Source organism: Melozone crissalis, unplaced genomic scaffold (assembly GCF_028551555.1).
Source record: "Melozone crissalis strain CALT ecotype California unplaced genomic scaffold, PUWL_Pcris_2 ptg000039l_1, whole genome shotgun sequence".
Classification (NCBI taxonomy): Eukaryota; Metazoa; Chordata; class Aves; order Passeriformes; family Passerellidae; genus Melozone; species Melozone crissalis.
The window spans coordinates 7,381,698-7,401,351 of record NW_026535817.1 but is presented as its reverse complement, the minus strand read 5'-3'; the positions used below and the strand labels follow the sequence as shown (position 1 = coordinate 7,401,351).

General features: G+C 44.6%; 1 protein-coding gene across 1 annotated transcript; it reads left to right on the top strand.

Annotated features, from left to right (window-relative positions):
* Nucleotides 1-901: 901 nt before the first annotated feature.
* Nucleotides 902-19,391, top strand: FGF2 (fibroblast growth factor 2). Its single transcript, XM_054283765.1, has 3 exons — nucleotides 902-1,076; nucleotides 15,555-15,658; nucleotides 19,203-19,391. The coding sequence occupies exons 1-3, from the start codon at nucleotides 902-904 to the stop codon at nucleotides 19,386-19,388; spliced, it is 465 nt and encodes a 154-aa protein (XP_054139740.1). The 3' UTR covers nucleotides 19,389-19,391.
* Nucleotides 19,392-19,654: the final 263 nt, after the last annotated feature.

The following is a 19,654-nucleotide window of genomic DNA, read 5'->3' as shown; positions in this document are numbered from 1 at the left end:
CTTGTGCTGCCTTTGAAGCCTCAGAGCTTCCCAAGCTCCAGGCGTGAACAGCCAGCCTGCTGTTACACAGGAGATAAGGGGCACGCACAACCATGTTTTGGGAAACAAACCTTTTCATCCTGTTTTGTTATCAGCCTCAGGCACGAAGTGCATTTGATGGGTCACTATACTTTATAAGCTCTGCACATTTGTTTTACTAGAGGGGGAAGGCCTGTACCAGAGTTTTCACCTGTTGCCTTTTGCTATCACTTTGCTCCTGTTGGATGGGAGGAGAACCGGTCTCTGATGAATGCAATGGAACAAAACGGTTACCACGGATTTATTTTAAACACATGTGTCATCATATTGTGATTTAAACAATTTAGCGTGGTGAGAGGCCACACAGCTTCTTCTGATCTAAAATAACTCACCAGTTACTTTTTTTATAAGGCCAGAGGAAAAGATGTCCGACCGATGTTCGCAGCATCCCGTTTCCAGCGCTGCTCAGCCGGACGGAGCCCCGCGCTGCAGGCCGGGGTCCCTCGGCGCGGGGACCCGCTGCCGCCCCTGCCGCTCCCCCGGGATGCCCGGCCCGGCGGTGCCGGCGCAGGGAGCGGCCCCCAGCGCGGCGCGGGGGCGGTCGGGGGCGGGGCGCGGCGGGGGCAGCCCGGTGCCGGCGGGGAGCCCGTTCCCGGCGTGCTGGGCTCTGCCGCTGTCTCGCTTGCCGCTCTCCCGAGCCGGCAGCACCGTTGCGCAGCTCCCGCGGACCGGCCGGGACGGGACGTGTCGGGAGCTCGGCGGGGCTCGGGGCTTGCGAGGCGAGGCGAGGCTGGACGGCCGGGGCAGGGGCCGAGGCCGCCCGGCGCTGGCGGCGGGGGGCGGCGGGGGCCCGGCGCGGCGCGGGGCTGCCGGGGCCCGGCGCATGGCGGCGGCGGCGGGGGGCATCGCCACGCTGCCCGACGACGGCGCCAGCGGCGCCTTTCCCCCGGGGCACTTCAAGGACCCCAAGCGCCTGTACTGCAAGAACGGCGGCTTCTTCCTGCGCATCAACCCCGACGGGAAGGTGGACGGCGTCCGCGAGAAGAGCGACCCGCACAGTGAGTTATCCCGGGAGCACCGCGGGCAGCACCGGGGCGGGCGGGCGACTCCTCGCCCGGGCAGCGGGGCTGCGAGAGGGGCCGCGCCTCGGCCGTCCCGCCCTGCCGGCGCTTCGGCAGCGAGCCGTGCTTGGAAAGCGCCCGTCAATGTGCCGAATGCTGCTGCGCGAATAACCGCGAGTACGCAGAGCGGGTTAATTCACACCGAGTTAATTCACACCGAGTTAATTCATACCGAGTTAATTCATACCCACATCCCGCAGCCGCTGGTCCCGCACCGGCACCCGCGGGGTGTCCCGGGGCAAAGCCTCGCTGGTGGCTCCGCGCTCAACCTGCTGGGTGCAGAGCTTGTCAGGTGCACAGTTTTTGTTACGGGCTTGAAGGGGTCTCTGGTTTGTTTGCGTGGCCCTTATCCGGGTCTGATGGTACTTGGCGGCTCTACGCGGCGGCGGTGAATGCGTTGGATGCATTGAGGTAGGGAGGAGGGTGCAGGTAGGCGCTCATGAGTAGGAGCACTTTTGGCACACAGGTACTCTTAGGAACTGAGGGGTAAACCTGGCCAAGGAAGCAGGCTTTGTAACAAACTGCTGTTAGAACACCTCTCTGGCTTAAACTGTTACATGTTGCATTGTTTCCTTGGTTTTTTTTAACTTAATGATGATCCAGATAAAATGTATGGATACCAGCAGCAGCAGGAGGTTGTCCCTCCAGTACCTGATCTTTTGAAGGGAGGGAAAGGCTCCTGGGCTGGGAACACAGCCCATGGACTGAATGATCATAGGCTTTCAGGGAGTGTGTGGCAGGTTGCTGTTACCAACACAGGCTGCTTTTTGTCCCACAAACAAACTGCCTTTTGCAGAGCTCAGAATATTTGGAAGTATTCAGCACGGAGGTTTTGTGGATGCAGTGGTGAGTTTTTGATGCGCCTGCGAGGCGTTTCCATCAGCGCAGGTACAGGGACTGCTGGGTCAGATTGTCCCAGTTCGATTCCCGGTTGGAGGGAATTTGTTACTGTGCTCCCTGTGCAGGGCCTGCCTGCAGGCACTTGGCATGAGGAGCAGGTGAAATGCCTTACTGGCATTCTTCATCTGCTCTGCACCTGTGCTCTGACTGATGGATGCAGGGACTGGGCTAAACTCAGGGACTAGGAACAAAAGGAAGTGAGGAGACGGACCAAAGATTCTTAATATTCCACTTCAGATATTCATCTTTTGCAAAACAATTAGTTTTACCCAATAATTCCAAAGAATTCTTGTGACAGGAATCCTTAAAGGAAATAAATCTTATTAGACCATCAGACATGTCACCTCACCCTAGAAGCAGCTATGGAAATGTGCTGCAAAGGGAGGTGATGTTGAGTGGAGGATATTCAAGGCTGAAGCTGAGTCCAAGACATTGCCATGGCTGCTGGGATCTTGCCTCATTCCCTGTCTTTGCTTTTGAAAAGTGCAGGTAATGGTGTGTGCTCACCTGGCTGGGCCAGGCTGCCCTGAGTGGAGGTGGTATTTATCACTGCTGCCTTTTTCATCATAGAGCTCCCTCATAATAATTTCTTCCTTCCTGCCTTTTTTTACTATTCTCTCAGGAAAACTAATACTATTTTTTTCATTCTTGAGTCCACTGAATGTGTGTTTTCTCTTCCTATTGAACCTTATCAATACCAAAATTTTCAACTGACATCTTGTGCTTTCCTATTAGTGAATTCTCTCATTTTTTCATTATCAGACAGCTCTTGGCTTGTTGCTTTTTCTTCCTTCCTTCTTCTTTTTTTTTTTTTTTTTTCCTGGAAGAACCCTAGTTCTGAGAAGCAGAGAATCATCAGTGCCTGAAGCATCAGCGAGGGTCATTGCTGGGGCATTGCGTGGTTCGCATCCTTAGCATCCTCGCTGGAAATACGTCATTCCACACGACTCTGCTCAACTCTGACCTGCTGAGTGCTGCTCTGTGCAAGTCCCTGTGAAATCTCCTGGTATTCCTGGCATGGCAGAGGGCAATAAATCTTGGACAACGTGAGAGGACTTTAAAAAAGAAATTAGCAATGAAAATAAGCACCTTGAGTAGTTCAGGGTGATTTTCTTAGTTAAGCAAAAGGTTTTGTAAGGTGGTTTTGAGAAAAGAAATACAATGTCTGCACAATTTGGTTTAGAAATAATTAAAGGCCCCTTAGTAGAGATGCTTGTGGTTGCTGCTATTCTTAGGAATTAATTATACAAAATAACATTTCAGTAGCACATCATCTTTCTTACTTTTAAAGGAAGTTCTTATTTTAGAAGGCAAGTTACTGTCTCCTTATGTTTCAGACCGAAGTTTTAATACTATAAACAGTTTCCATGATCTATGTCCTTTTTAGCTCCCCTCTCCTGCCTCTATTTGAAATACACAATACACATCCGCTTTAGGTCATGGCATGGTTTTATACTCACCCCACTCACCTTCATTTACCCATAACTGTGTCATTAATGAAATTAAGAATGCTGGAGGATTGGGATCATGTGATTCACCCAGCTGAAACCCAGGACAGGGCGCCTGCCATGGCCATTATTGCCACATCTGACGCGTGTGCTGCCGTGACTGCAGTGAAGTGCCCCTTTGGACACACTCTGGGGACTCCATCCAGAGTGTTTTCCCTTGAAGAGGTACTTTCAGACAAACCAGAAACAGAAGGCGCTTTCTGAGAGTTTTGTTGTCTAAAGCAAAACAAAATCATGGCCGGTTTGTTGTTGTTGATCAACAACTGTTGATTTATGCCCTGGAAATTGTACAAAGGACCCAGTGTTTCTGGAAAGAGTCTTAGAAATTCTCCAGAGGTGTTTCCCTCAAAGAGGCTACAGTGCTGGTGAGGGGGAAAAGCCTGGAGAATGGAAAGAGAACACTTATCCATACATTTAGAACATGTCTAGTAGCACAGCTTGTTCCTTTCAGTGTTTCCCTAAATGAGGAATGGTTGGCATTTATGTATTTCCATAATTTCTTAAGCAGCTTTGTTTCATGATGAGCATAACTCAAGACAGTATCCAAGGCATCCTGAGCCATTCTTGTCCATTCCTTAATGAGGTGACAAGGCTCCAGCCTCTCACTTGGAAAGGATTCAGCTCTGTGATCTCAGTCAACCCTGCAGATGTATGAAACACCTCCTTCCTGCTCAGTACCTCTCTCCTCTTCCATAAATATCTGAAGAAAATGTAAAATAGGGTAATACTGGTCCAGGAAAATTTCTTAAGAAGGTTCCTTTCATAAATAGTGGTTAATATTAAGATTTTGACTTGTCTCTCTCACAACATTTAAATGGTTATGCTGTAAATGTTTTAGAAAGACTCTGCTGAAGTAAAGACTGACTTTTAGAGCAACTCAGTGAAGAAGATGGAAATCTGATCACTGATCATGCAATGGGAGAAAACTCATGGTGATCCCCAAGCTGAGCAAATGTCAGGCGGTGTTTTCATATGAAGGTTCAGGACCTGGTGTTTAGCTTTCATAGCTAAGTTGTTTGGGACTTGATTATCTTCTTCCCCATTTTGGTGTCCCACAGACACGGCCAGAGCTGTTGGCAGGGCAAGATCTTTTCCAAATCTTAGCACTAAGTGAGACGTGACTTGTTTAAAAACAAAGCCTGCCCCTAAATGCTCAAATACGTTGCTTCTACCTCAGTCCTTCTGGAAACAGACTCTTTTTGCATTACTTTTGATCTGTTGCACAGATCTGAACTGCTTTGCCAAGTACTTTGTGGCATAGCATGGAAATTCCTCCTGGCTCCTGGATGTAGCTGCCTTTAGGGGATGAAGTAGCAGAGATCCCATGTGAAAAAGTTGGGAATATGCTTCCTTTGCTTCTTTTATCATAGAAATACCATCATGTTCCTGTATGTTCCTGCTCAGGGGAGGATGCCTTCTCATCTCTCACTGTGTCTGCTACTCCTGTATCCCCGTTCGTGGTGAGTCTTGCCCACCCCAGAGCTGTGTGATCCAGCAGCAGGTGCACTCCCAGGGTGAACCAAGGCAACACGAGATGTCTCCAGTGGGCAGCAAACTGTCCTGTCCCTCGCAGCTGTTTTCTGCCCAGTCTGGAAGTGGGGAAGGTTCCAAGGGCACCACCACCCACAGGTACACTAGAGGGCAGGATTTAGCCCTTAGATTGTCTCAGACAGGAAATCAGGAGCACTTTTAGGTACTTACATAGTCTGCTTTGCAGGAAATGGTAATCCAGCTCCTGTTAGCCACTGCACTCTCAGAGCTGGAAAAGACAAATACACATAACATGTGAGATCAGGTGGCTGCTGTTGGTTTTCATTTGTTTCATAAATGCTTGAAATTTGTGCAGCTGATTCTAAGAAAAAGTTTATCTGTAGTGGGGTCATTTTTAAAAGCATTTTACAGAAAGTAAATTATTTTAGTAACTCAACCTGAATTTTACATCATAGTCTTTTCAGTGACACTTTGTCTCTGTAAGTTTTCCCCAGCTCCCCTGGATTACAGATAAGGCAGGCAGTTCTAATAAATAATTATTTGATCATTATGGTTTTTAGCACTATTGGGAGCATTGCCCTGGGATCAGAGGCCGTCTGTTCCAGGATACTTGAGAGGTGATGGATAGTGCTGAACTGGTGCACAACCCTGGGATTAATGGTGCTTTTGACTGTTGGTGACAGTGTGTTCAGTGCAGTTATCTAATATAACCAAACCAGACCCAGTGCAGCCCAGAGAATGCTCAAGTTACTGTTGCTGAAGAACATACGTAAGTGTACGACATCTGTAAATTGAATATCTGTACCAGGTGGTACCTGAAATGTTTACAGCATGGTTTTTGAAGCCTTAATGTTGGTGATGAGATACTGTTTCAATCCTGATGGAGAATTAATAGCCTTTGCTTTTGTTGGCACCTGTTTAAGACTATGTGTTTCAAAATAAAGCAGCGCTCTCACCCTTCGTCATTTTCAGTAATGTTTGGTAACAATGTGCAGGTCAAGTGTTTTGCCTGTGCCTCTTCTGCTGCCTCCAGACTTGTCAATAAAAATATTGAAAGGGCGACTCTCTGGAGTGCTGGTGGCATTTTAGGGTTATTATCTTACGTAGTTTTTTGTTTGTTCAGGGTAGGGCCAGATTTTGACTGGAGAATACAAATGAGATGATGTCTGAGCAGTTGGGTGGAGGTTGTCCTGCAGGAGCTGTCGTGGTGCACTGCTGCTGGAGTGACCCTGGCTGCGCCTGGCGCTCATCTCTGACCTGCAGAGCTTGAAACCACATTGACCGGATGATTCAAAGGACAAGGAGACTGAAGGCACCGGGAAAGGGCAAAGTAGGGCCCAGACTCCATGGCCATGTGCAGAGCCAGTGTGGTGAAATTCTGCTCGTGTGCTGCAGAGCTCAGGGTTTGTCTGTGACCTTCTGACAGGGTTGTAGCAGATTTCATAAAACCAGAATCATTAGGATTCCTGGAATATGCAAGTCACAGAATCCTTGTAGCCATGGCTGTGGAATCCTGCATGGTGGTGTTTTGTAAGAGCAAGGAGAAATGTCAGCTGTGATACAGCTTGAAAATATTTGCAGTCTCTTTCTTTGTTCTTTCCTTCCTGCTCTCAGGCTGACCCACGATGCTGACTTACCCCATATCCTGTGCCATTCTCTGGGGATGTAGCTTTGGGGTTGTTTTTGGTGTTAAAGGATGTCCTTAACATACTCAAGTGTGCCGTTATCACAGCATCGGGATCTGCACTTGGGGGAAGGTCTGCAGCACCTCTGGCAACTGGCATCAGTTTTTTGGTATCTTTTCTTGGCTTTTCTGGGTACTGGGGAAAAAATCCTGAAGTCTTTATTTGTCACCACATATCCGTCACTGAGATGCCAAGAAAAGTGGCAGAGGTGGTGCCAGGGAGGTGGTAGGGAGTGCTGGTAGTGTGGAATGGAGTGTCCCTCTGCAGTGGCAGCTGATTGTCACTGCCTGTCCTGTGATGCAATGTCCTCTTCTGTAAAAAGGCAGGACAGGAGACAAGTTCTTCCCAGATGGATGTTTTGAAAAGCATGAGCAGAGTCTATGCAGTTGTCACCTGTGTTACATTTCAGGTTAGAATAGAAATTTTGGGACTGTGTTACAAAGAAAGTTCACACAGTCCCACAACTCTGGGAAGACCCATGGAGAGACCAACATTCCTGGGTGGAGTGGCTGTGTGCAGTTACTCTGTGGGAGCTGCTGGTACCTGTGGGAACAGAGGTGGGTACAAAACCAGGAGCACGTGTTAGTGTGGAGAAGCAGCCGCCAACGGCCATGGAGAGGCTGCCACCTCTGTGGAAAAGTCACATAGGGAATCCTGCTGCACAGACCTGTTGGGCAGTTCCTGGGAGACAGTATGTGGATTCAGTTCCTTGGGTTTGTCCACCTGTAGTGGAGCAGTTGGGATGAACAGCTGAGCATGCTCCGGGCCGTTCACTGGAGTATGCAAATAGGAAGGATTCATTTTGTGATTTTAGAGATGTTTGCAGACTCACTGTGGATGTTTTGCTGACAGAAATGTTGTTCATTCAGGAAGATGGAGGAAAAAAAATGTACAATGTTCATGTCTGTAGAAATGCAGGAACTCCTCAAAGCTGAGGAGGCGCACAGAACTGGCTCATGTTGCCAGGTGTTATTTATTTCAATCCCAACCTTGTGCTTGCTTTACAGCTTCAAGCAGTACCTCCTTCAGAGCACTTATCTGTGCTAAAGCGAGTACCAGTGTAAGGTGTTTTCCAGTGATCAGGCTCTAGTTTCATGGATCAGTATTGTAAGACTGTGATATTTTATTAGAAGAAAATGCTACTAGGAGTGGGGTGCCTGGCTGCTGCTTTGATGTGGTGAAAGGTGAGACTGTTTGATGGCCAGTGCTTGTAGCTGCTGTACTGCAGGAGCACCCTCTTGCAGGAGCTGTCTGGAGCAGTGTGGGACTGAAACCATCCCATAGATCTAAACAGGGTATGGGCACTAGCAGTGGTCAGGCTGAAGCAGCAGGGAGGCAAGTAGGTTCTTCCAAGCTGCAGGAGGTCCAAGGTCTCGCTTTTGTTGTGAGGAATCCCTTCTTAGCATAGTTCAAATGTACTTAGAATAAAATTGAGGAGTGTTACCCAAATATGCACTGTGTGTTTTATTTTCAGTTAAGGAATTCGATTTCTTACAAAGAAAATTCTTTGCTTAAGCAGGGCTGCATTCAAAAGCAAATTAGAGCTCTTTTGTGAAGACTGGGATTCATTACTGTGCTGGGTCAGCAGTGATTGACAGCTCTTGTCCTTCACTGCAGCTCGTGCTGTTCCCCTGTGCATGCTTTATTGAAAGGTCAGCACAGGGTGGTTACACAGCTTGATGGAAGGGGACGAAATAGGACGATGAAGTAAGATTTTGAGCTTATTGTGGCATTTGCACTGTCCTTGCAATAAAGGAGCTGTGCTGGCACCAGTGCTATACTGTGTGTGCATGTGTACGGCTTTAAATTTTTAAAAATTTGTTTACTTTTTGAAAAAATATTAAAGTCTCAATGATCAGCTCAGTTTCACTGGTACTGGAGATAAGGGAAGTACAAACCCAGTATAATTGCCATCTCAACCTTTTGGCCAGGTTAAGAGCAATCAGCTGCAAAAGGCAGCTCAATTCACAGGAGCTCCTCTGTATGGGGCTGTTCCTTCCTCTCATCTGCTGTGCCATCTCTCTGGATCCTGGGTGCCTGACAGAGTTCCTTTTTCACCACTGTGCTCCAGACTCTCTGAAATCCCATTTACTTATTCTTCTTGGCATTTCTAAAATCCAGCTTTTCCTGTCTGTGCCACTGAGGCTTATTGAGCCTATGGGGCAACAATGTCTCACTGCTGCTCTGGCAGCCTCTGCCTTTCATCTCATGTGTTACTGCTCCGACATCAGTCACAGCCCTGAAACACCATGTACTACTGAGTAGTTGTGTGTTCTGAGTAGTTCTGTGTATACTACAGAATAACTTTTAATAATTACACTTTTTACCTTCTCTGTCTTCTGAAATGCTGTTCCCGTGTTTGCCCTGGGTTGTCCCTGGTTTTATGTGTTTGTTTTGCTGCAAGTGCAAAACAGGTCATAGTTACAAGGAGATGAGTGAATGCACAGTAAACACAAAGCAAAACTTCTGCAAGTTCTGTTCGTGCCTTGTGACGCGGCTCTGTTGGCTGAACAGTTGCACCAGCTTTGTTCTAAGTTCAACACCCAAAAGTGGTTATTCTGAGATTTACTTCAGTCAATACTGAACGAGGTGAAAGCAGATGGAAACAACGTGGGGCATACCTTACCCTTGCTAAGAAAAGCCCTTTGGGAACAGTCCTAAAAAAACTACATGCAAACAGGCATGCATTATTCTTTTGATAAGGCAACCCTGAAACATTTTTCTAAATCAAGAATATGGGGTGAAAAGAATGGTAATTTGGAGACTAAGCTTTATTACCAGTACCCAGTAAGAGAATGAAGTTCTCTGGTAAAGTTAGGAATTTTTTCAGTTTGCTTTAGTCCTCTTGACTTCTGAAGATGCATCAGATCATCTGCAATGCCAAGGAGTCAGCAAACGGTGTGGCAGAAAGCATTTAGAAGGGTTTTACATGATGGTGACTTGGAGGTTCTGGCGTACGAAATCCTTTCGTAATGCGAAGCAATCACTGTTTACTTAGCAGCACAAAATGCCCAAGCTGTGCTTTGTAAGCAGAATTCACAAACTTTGGATTTGCTTTTGCATGACATTTTTACTTTTAAAGGGCTCGACTAGTTTTCATCAACCAGATTATGCAAGCTGTGAGAAGTGGAAAAGTGTGGCTGTGCGTGTTTTACATGTGGGCACACAGGCAAGGAGCCACTGGTGCCAGAAGTGTTGGATGTCACACTATTCTGAAATTACTGTTCTGCATGATGGCTTTACTGTCTTTTATATGAAATTTATAGGGAGCACTAGAGAATGCTGTCTGTTTGGTAATCAGTGTTCCATGGGGAGGATTCCCAGTGTCATAGGTGCATGTTAGGTAGAACTGGGTACTTGCAGAGGTCAAGGTAAAAATCAGAATAGGTGGAGAACCTGAAGATGGAAATAATTTCCATTGTATTCAGTATCCGTACTACTTAAAAAGGTGCAAACTTTTAAAATCTGAGAATGTGCATGTTAATGTGGTTGATTACCATAGTGGGTGGATGCCTAAACAGTTACACAAGTTACTGTTCTGCTTTAAGCCTTGGTTTACTCTTAAGTGTAATCAGAACTTCCTGAAGTGTTTGCATTTCACGAGTGTGTATTTTTGTTGTAGATGTTTACATTTTGGACACCTTGGGTCTGTCTGTGAGTGGTTTTATGCCTCTGGCTGGCAAAAAGGAAAAAGATACACTTAGAATGTTGTCATGCAAAAGCAAAGAAATGTGCCTTTGTATGGGAGCGTGACTCACTGTTTCTCATCCTGACGCTCCATTGGCTTGATTGTTTTTGTTGCAATTCTGATGGTTTGGTTTATTAGCAGCCCACCTCTCCTGCTAAGGTTTGCTGGTTGTTTCTCCTCTCTATTTCTCCTTTTGGTGCCTCATATGTGTTCCAGGTTTTAGGCAGTGTCTGCATCAGTGACTCTGGCAGTGGCTCACTTTTACCATGAGCGTATGAAAGCGAGCAAGGAGTTGTTCTCTTGTTCACACTCTGAAGACTTGAGGATGCCTCGTATGTCAGCGCTTATCAAATAGCAGGAGATGTTAAGCTGCTAATTGTGCCTTTGAGAAAGAGATATCAGAAACTGTCAGAGACTGATGTGAGCAGAGGGACACAAAGATATTTGTAATTCTTAGAGAAAGTTACAGTAGGCATCACCAGGCTGGGGTTTGGATCTGATCCAGCAGACAGGAAAAGCCAGAAGGGAGCGTTAATATATGTGTGTTTGTAAATGCATGTGTAGCTTTGAACCAGCCCCTGGGTTTGGGAGGGTTTGTCGTGTTAGGTGTGGAGCAAGCATGTCTGACTCCTTGTGTTTTGCTTGGACACCTGGCTGGGAATAGATGTTGCCCCTGAGCGTGAAGGAATGGCCAACTTCAGCCACAGAGGATGGAGGAGTGAGAATTCGGCTGCAGGGTGTTGCATTTAGCGAAACTTACTTTCCTCCCTTTTTTTGTGAACTTCCTTGCATTTCTGATGCTTATTCCCTCTGGAGCTGAGCCACCTCTGCAGTGAGGCTGCAGAATAGCTGCTTTGTGCTTTCCTGTGGGCACGGAGGTGCGGGAGGATGGGCAGTGGGAGCTGGCACAGCAGCTTCATTGCGCTGTCACTCGGGGGCCTCGTGGAAGGATTTTCCTTACAGGGCCTCTGCAAATATGTTGGAGATGGGCCCTGAGCCTTTGGCTGGGGCTGAGCTTTTCCACAGCAGACTGTAGTAACGCTAGTCATTGATCCAGGGACGTGCAGCCTGGGACTTTGGGGGTACAGAAACTCTCCCTTCTCGTAAACTGAGTGAGAGCTGTTTTGCTTTTTGTTCCAATAAAGCAGCTGTATGTTAGTGAAAACGGGGGTTGAAATAGTATCCAATTTTTCCTCTCTTCCCAGGCTGTGAGCTGCTCCCTTTGCTGCAGTGTGGCAGGCAGGGTTCTCACTGTGAAATGATGGAGTCTCTTCAGCAGGAGGCTGGACTAGAGGGAGTCCTTCTGACCTGAGTTTTGTATGATCCTGACACTGGGGATGGTACTTGTAGCTCTAGATTGCACTGAAGGCTGTCTGTAGGGTGTTAGCTAGAAGGGTTACAGTGAAAATACAGTTGAAGCTGTAATTGAACCTTTATTTGCTGTGTAAATGCATCCAAAGCCAGAAGCTCACAGTTGTTTTTTACTTCATGGTTTTTCTGATATAGTGGTTAGAGTTCCCATTTCTTTGTGGAGTAGGAAAATGGGGGTTTTATTCATCGCTTTGGCTAATACATCCTCAAATTTCACCTCCTTCAGATGTGTGAGTTTGCCTCATGCTCCAGTACAGCACCCTCCTGTAGTGCCCTTACCCTGCCATGTCTTCACTGCTCTTTGCTCTTTTTGCCTTTTATTTTATTCCAGACATGCTTCTGGTCCCTTTCTCTCCTCCCTGTGACCTTTATTTTCCCTTTCCTTACTAATCCTGTGGCATTCTCCTGCCCCAGAACATGTTAGCCAGTGCAGCTGCTGTGAGTGAAATACCAGCACGTGGCTTTGGTCACAGGGATTGCCCCGGGAGAAGGGCTTGCCAGCAGATTCCCACTGGGAGTCAAAAGGTAGCACCAGCTCAGCAGTGAGCAACTTCCAGAATGTGCAGCTCTGTTTTCCTGAAGTATTAAGCTGGTAGGTTTTGCCCAGGTCTTTGAAATGAACCCATTTTGAAGGAGATTTTGGCAGAACCATTTATGATGCATAGCATGGAAACCTTTTGGGACCATTTCAGCTGTGCAGTTCCTGGGTCTGGGCCACTCTAAAGCTTTGCTTTATTAGAACTGTAAAAGGACCTGAGAGTTTGCATTGTACGTGTGATTTTCCAGTTCTAGTGCTCAGGACAATAAAAGTACTTTTGGAAAATGTTCCTGTTTTCTTTATTGTTTTGCATTTGCTAATAGCTTTCCTGTCTAGCTACTTGTCCTCAAAATTATTTTCTCCACTGGACTGTGCAAAAGTGCCTTGGAATTTTGGTTTTTTTTTGGAGGTATCTAAGAAAACAAGGAAGATCCATTTTTAAAGAGAAATCTGAAACTTTGCCAACCACAATGCTATTAAATACCACTTTTCAACTTCCATACTCTTAGAAAGGTCTCTCCAAGTTGTGGAATAAATGCCCATTTGTAACTCTCTGAAATACACTCTTTAGTTTAACCTGCAGTTTGTGCATCTGTCCTGTACATACCCTCTGAAGGAACATCTCAGTGCCTGTTGCAGTGTGCTCCAGCTTCCTTTAGTGCCACAGATTGTACTGGTTTCTGTGGGTTGGACTGTATAGCTTGTGGTGTTTTTCAGCCAGAGCATCAGTGAATATGAATCTCTAACAGACCTCTGTATATTGTTGGGAAAAAACATTCCTTCTCTATCCATTTTTATATGACTGGAAGGCACTGTAGGTTCACTTGAGCCACATCACTCAGAATTTCTTCGCTGGTGTGAAAAGTGCAAATGCACATCCTGCAATTCATTCCTTCTTATTCAGCAGAATGATTCTATTAAGCTTGTTATGATAGAAAAGAAAGTCTTTAATAGGAGCTGTAAATTTCCTGGGTCCTCTGAGTTGCTTTTATTGTTTAATTTAATAACTTAATGATGACTTAGCCCCAGTCCTGGGGATGTTTGCTCAGCGGGTGAGCTCTGTGTTCTCACAACACCAGCAGGCACCGAGCAGAGCCTTGTGCTTGGTGTTCCTTGTGGATTGCAGGGCATGAATGGGAACAGGGAAATAACTCACTGCCGTGCTAGAGGGGCCAGAATAGCTGGGAAAACAGGCCTTTTTAGCCCTTGGTTAATGAGCTCTTTCACAACAATCTGCTGGTTTTTTTTGGGCTACAAACGTCTTAATTATTTGACTTCCATGGATGGGGTCTTGAGGTTCAGTTGTGCTGAAAACAAGTAGATGTGAAATGATGAATGGAGTCTGCACTGTTGCTGGTGGTGACCAAAGACTGTAAAAAATGCAGATCATCGGTGTCAAGTGATACATTTCTCTTACAAGCAATTTAGTTGCAGTAATCTAAACCTAAAATTGTCACTTCTGCTGATGATCATATAGTCAAAATGTGTTTGATCAGTAAGGCTGTGTTGTATCCTGATATCTCCAGTGTAACCCTGTGGTAAATACTCACTGCATTAATAAAGCTGTAAAATAACACTGAAACCTGAAAAACTCACAGTACTGTTCTGGCTCTGTTTGTTCACATGTTTTTGGGTTAGAGAGGAAAACCCAGTGAAGCTGATTTTCCTTTTGGAGCTTTCAGTATTGCAGCTCTTTTCAAACTCTGCAGGAATACCTTGGGTGTTTGGGTTTTTTTTTTCACAAGCTATACAAATTTTTACAGGACTTAGAAACCTTTACCAGAAGCTCATTTTTACAGAATTTGAACTTCTGGCCTGGTGTGATGCTGTAGGATTTCATGTGCGTTTTTGTCATAAAGTCATAGAGCATAATAAGTCAGAGAAAGTCATAAAGCATAATAAGTCAGTACTGTAGTAATTAATATTAATTTTCAACTGTTCCACAGCTGTTTCTTGTTAAGTGTGTGGTGAAAGCTGTGTGCTTGGCACATCTCAAAAGTCCATTTCCCACAGTCCCTGCCCAGAGCACTTTTCCACGTTCTTGCTTCCCCAGAGGCTAAGGAGTTACACCAAAGTGTTTGGAGCTGTTCACAAGTCTGATTTTGGCCTCATCACTTAGGAGCACTATATTTTGGATACTTGATACTGAGATAAAATTGTGCCTGACTTCTAACTTTTACCGTGAAAAAGGGTTTGCAGCAATAATCCCAACAGCTTTATGTTCCCTGTATTCCTGGTGTTGGAGTTTCAGTTGGTTTCTTCAGTGCTGTCTTTTTTTCCCTTCAATAAAAAGCCAAATAAGCAACAACCTCTCTCTGAATCTCAAGAGATCTCCAAAATTTACAGTCACTTCAGGCATTTATTCTGCTGGCTGAAAAGCTCAAGCTATTTAGAACTGCATCTCCAGATGGAATAAAGGACCTGCTGAACCAAAGCAGGTGGGTGAAGGAAGCTCTCATCTGAGACATTGTATACAACAGGCAAAGACAGGCAAAAGGGGAAGCTTTCATCCAAACTACTGGGTTTGATTTATGGCTACAGAAATCAGTTAAGGTGTTGTGTTATTAATTCACAGGTAGTAGCTCAAAGCTGTGTGATAGGACCTTACAGGTTTTCATTTCTATAACATCTTTAATTTCTTTTAATTGATGCAAGACACGTTCCTGCTTTGTATAGCACTGTTTCTTGTGCCTTTGCTGTCTTCACCTACTGCTGCAGTTCTGTTTGTTTGTTCCACCCACTTGTTGGATAGATGAGGTAAACTAATGGATATTTTCTGCTGGGAACTGCCAGAACCCTTAGGGAGTGATATGGACCTGGACAGTCTCAGTTAGGCTCGCTGACAGTCTGCCTGTACAGAGCTGTGTGCATTCAGTGTCCAATGCTGTTCTGCAAACATTGAGACATACCTCTGGAAAAATTGCCATGAAAAATTTCCATTTTCTGGGAGCAGCTGACTGTGCCCTAAGTGGCCTTTCAAGGTATTTCATGGATTTTAAGCTGCCTTTATGGGAAATGAAGATGGAATAACTCAATTTCGCTGTTGCAAATTCAAAAGTAGCTACTTACTTTCTAAAAGCGGGATCAGAAAGCCAAATGTTAAAAATTTATTATTTTCATTGCAAGCTGAAGCTTATTGTGGTGGAGGGTTTGAAGCACTGCCTGCTGCAATGCCACGATGGCTCAAAAAGGTGAACAGAGGTGAAACCTTTTGTTTTTTTGTTTTGTTTGCAGTCAAGCTGCAGCTCCAGGCGGAGGAGCGAGGAGTGGTGTCCATCAAAGGGGTCAGTGCCAATCGCTTCCTGGCCATGAAGGAGGATGGCAGATTGCTGGCCTTGGTAAGCAGCACTTGCCTGATGTCTCTGTGTTGCTGTGTCCTGCCCTTGCTCTGTGTGGGGTGGCCTTTCTTCCTGCAGGACTTACTCGGCTGCTCGCTGTGGGATTTATCAGGAGAAATGAGCTCTGCACAGCTCCTGTCAGTTACTTGAAATAGGAATTAGGAGGAGTTGGGTATTTCTGCCCTACTCCTAGGAACTGCAAAATTTAACAGGAACGGCTTGTCTGAGAGGGAAAAAAATCACAGTGATCAGGAAATTATAAAAACAAATGAAGGGTAAAGTGTCTGCCTTTTTACCCTCAGGAGTAATTTTTTCCCCTTTCACTTACTTGCACATGAAGTGATTTTAAAAGACCTCTTTGAAGGGGAAAGTAAAACCAATTTCTTTTAGAAAATTACTTTCATGGTACTAATCTGTATAAATTATTTTCTCATTTTCCTCTTTGTAGAGAATCACGTTTTTTTTGGGCACTTGTACTTCCCAACTGGAAAACTGGCAAGAAAAATATTTTTGAAAATGTGATGATAAAATTTTAAAAGTTATATAAGTGTGGATAAATTAAGCTGCTCTCTGGTGAGACTAGTTTAGTTTAAACTCTTGTGTATTTTATTGGTATCAGTTGCATTTTTAACTGTGTTTTAAAGCCAGTGTATGCAGCAGACTCAGACGGTTAATGTCTCTCTGAGCCAAATGATAAATTTTGCTTTAAGAGCTGAAGTTACATTAATTTTGCTTATGAGACCTAGATACTGTAAATCCTCATCCACATTTATATCCTTCAGTGCCTGGTGAAGCACCAGGGCATCCAGCCTGCCAGAATTTTGGTTTGCAATAGCTGCTGGTGCTTTGTTTATTCACACAGCCCCATTCAGCCTCTGTGCAAGTCCGCTCCGTGGCTGGGGCTAACAATGTGCATTCCTAACCCTGGCTGAACTGCAGCTAATGAAAGACCCGTGCCAGGGGATGCAGAAATTATTTCTGATTCCCCTCTGCCTCCATGAAATGAGACTGAAAGTAGTTTTACAGGAGCAGGGCTCCCCAGGGCGCTCCTCAGTTCTGGCTCCAGGGAGTTTTGTGTGGGCTCGGGAATGCAGTTAAAGAACCTGCTTCAAGTTACTCGGATATTGTGTGACAGCTCAGTTGAAGAAAATGTGAGGAGTTGTCCTGTGCTATTCTTGAGTTAAGGATAATTGGGAATTTCCTGTGGTGCTGGTGCGGTGGCATTCGGCTTCCCATTCTAATAGCACTCCGTACCCTGAGTGAATGGTCAAAATAGGGTGTTTAGCACCATTTGTGAAATGATAAACATAAATACAGGGGTGTGTTTATATTTGGGGTTTCTGCCCTGCTGTTGCATTCTGGGTTTGCTTGTAGAATAAGTTTCCCTTGCAGCGGTTTTTGTTTGCTCAGTTCCTGTAAGGCGAAACGCTTGTGAAGTATCGCCCAGTCACTCGGAATTACTCTCTCAGAGTATGTAAAGTTGGGTCACTTTGTGCTTCTCACTTGAGCTTGTAAAACTTTTTTTCTTTGGTATTGTTTCTGGAAATGGGTATTACTTGAATCATGTTTGCTGCATGCAACATTGTTGTTACTCAAAGGTGGAAACTCTACTCTTTTAAGACTTTTCTTCTGCAACCAGCCTAACAAACGCTGCTGCAATTTAGCACTGGCAGTGTTTTTCCGTGAGGATTCCTGCACTGTGACTTCCAACAGTCTGTGGCTGGCTGTGCCTTTACCATTTTCTGCCTCTAAACACATTCATGAAACTGTTTCCAATTGCCAGCGTTCTTGTTCATTAGAGCAGGGCTGTGTTTCACGAGAGCTTGCAGAGTGTATGCTGGAAATGTCTGTGGTGAATTGCACATGGTGAAACACTGCTGAAATTTCTTTCAAAACATTATGGAACTTTAATTTCTAAACATATAATTTAGTCCTCTAATTAGTCACTCAAGTACTATTCTGTCCTTTTTAATGTCTGAGGTTTTTTAATTACTTTTCAGTGTCCAGGATCAATTTGCGCAGAGTCCTTGTTTTGCAAATAAATTAACATTTTTGGAAATATGTTTGCAAATTCTTATTCAGGCCTGTTTTTCATCTTGTTGGATGTTTTTGTAATTACCTGTTGAGACATGCTGCAGGGTTTGTTGTGAGCTGGGCTTTGCAGGATCATTTATTGCACAGCCCGTGGACCGCTGCTCACCCCGGTGACCTGTGTGGGGGTGCAGTGTTCTTGTGTGGAAATCTGGATGATGCAGCTTTTAATGGAGCATTTTCATGTTCCTTACTAACAGAGTCAGTCATGGGGCATCTCTGCCGCTGGAGGAAATGGCTGGATGTGAATGCAGATAGTCAAAACCTCCCCTTGGGAAATGCTCTTTTAACTGAAAATATTTGTGCAGAAATGCATCTGATCCAGCAGAGTTTTGATGAAAAAATGAAAAAAACATTTCCCATCTGATATAGCTTATTTTGACTTTCCAGTTTAATTATAATTTCACTTTATGGAGTGAAATGTGATTATTTAATTTAATGAAGAAATTTCCCAAACTTCCCACAAAAGCAGGAATTTTGACTGACTTGTATTTGATGATAAATAATTTGTTATTTAAGGATATGACCTGTTCATTCTGTCATGCTTACATGGCTTTGCTGTGATCAGCCAGGTTTTGCCAGACTTGAAGGACTTGATCTAAGAGAAATTCTTGTCTTTTGATGGATTCAAATTGTGCACAAACAATGTGAAAATAACCTGCATTTAGTTTGAGGAGAGTTCCGGTGTTTCATGAGGTGCTGAGAAAGCTTCTACTGTCAGATCTGCACTCTGGATGCAGCCTGGACTGAAGCGTATTTGAAAGGAAAAAAACACAGATATCCAGAGTTTTTCCAGGTGTTGAGATTTCCAGGTGTTGAGATTTTTCCAGGTGTTGAGATTTCCAGGTGCAGTGGCTGACATCCTGCTTTTGCTAGACAGCAGTACAGCTCCTGAAATGTCACCTCTGGGGGATGTTCAGGAATACACAGTTCATGAAGCCTGAGCTGTGTCATTTGTCACCTTAATGCCTTAATGATGGGGTTTATATCAAAATGTTTACATTGACAATGGACTGTAGGAAAGCACTGGTGTCACATATGCTTTGGGGAGAAATAAGAACTTTTCTTTTTTCACCCTTTTTTGATGTGCCTCTGCCTGAATTTCCAGCTTGGGCAATTGTACTGAATTGTCTGTATTCTGCTTAAAATTTTTGTTCTTAAAGGCTTCTTTTATATGTTTTCTGATCAGAACAAAGAATTACACAGTAATTAAAAGGAAGTAAAAAGCTGCTTAATCTGTGTTAGAGACAATAAATGAACCATAGGTAAAAACCTCATATTGTAAGTTTTTAACAATATTTTCACAGTAAATATCTTTCTTCAGTTGTGAAACAGTTAATCTCTATTTCTTAAAACCAAAGGTACTGCTCACATTCTTGCTAAGTTAGTCCCCAGAATGTGAAGAATTGATTTGTGGTGCTACACCAGTAATGCTTTCTCTTTTCCCTTTTAGAAATACGCAACAGAAGAATGTTTCTTTTTTGAACGTTTGGAATCCAATAACTACAACACTTACCGCTCACGGAAATACTCGGATTGGTACGTGGCACTGAAAAGAACTGGACAGTACAAACCTGGACCAAAAACTGGACCTGGACAGAAAGCTATCCTTTTCCTTCCCATGTCTGCTAAAAGCTGACTTCCACGGCAGATTCTGAGCACCAGTGCCAGACAGCACTAAAGATGTCGCCTTTCCTGCTCCTTTCTGAAGTAGCCAAATATAAGCAATTATTTGCTGATATTATAACTACTTTTGCAGATACCAGATTAAACCATGAATGTTTCATACTGTCTTTATATTGCTCTTTAAACCTGTTGTGCCAGTGTGCGTGGAGGTAAAATGACTCGCAGAATATATTTTCAGGATCAGTAACACTTTTGTTTTCTTCTAGGTACCTATGTATT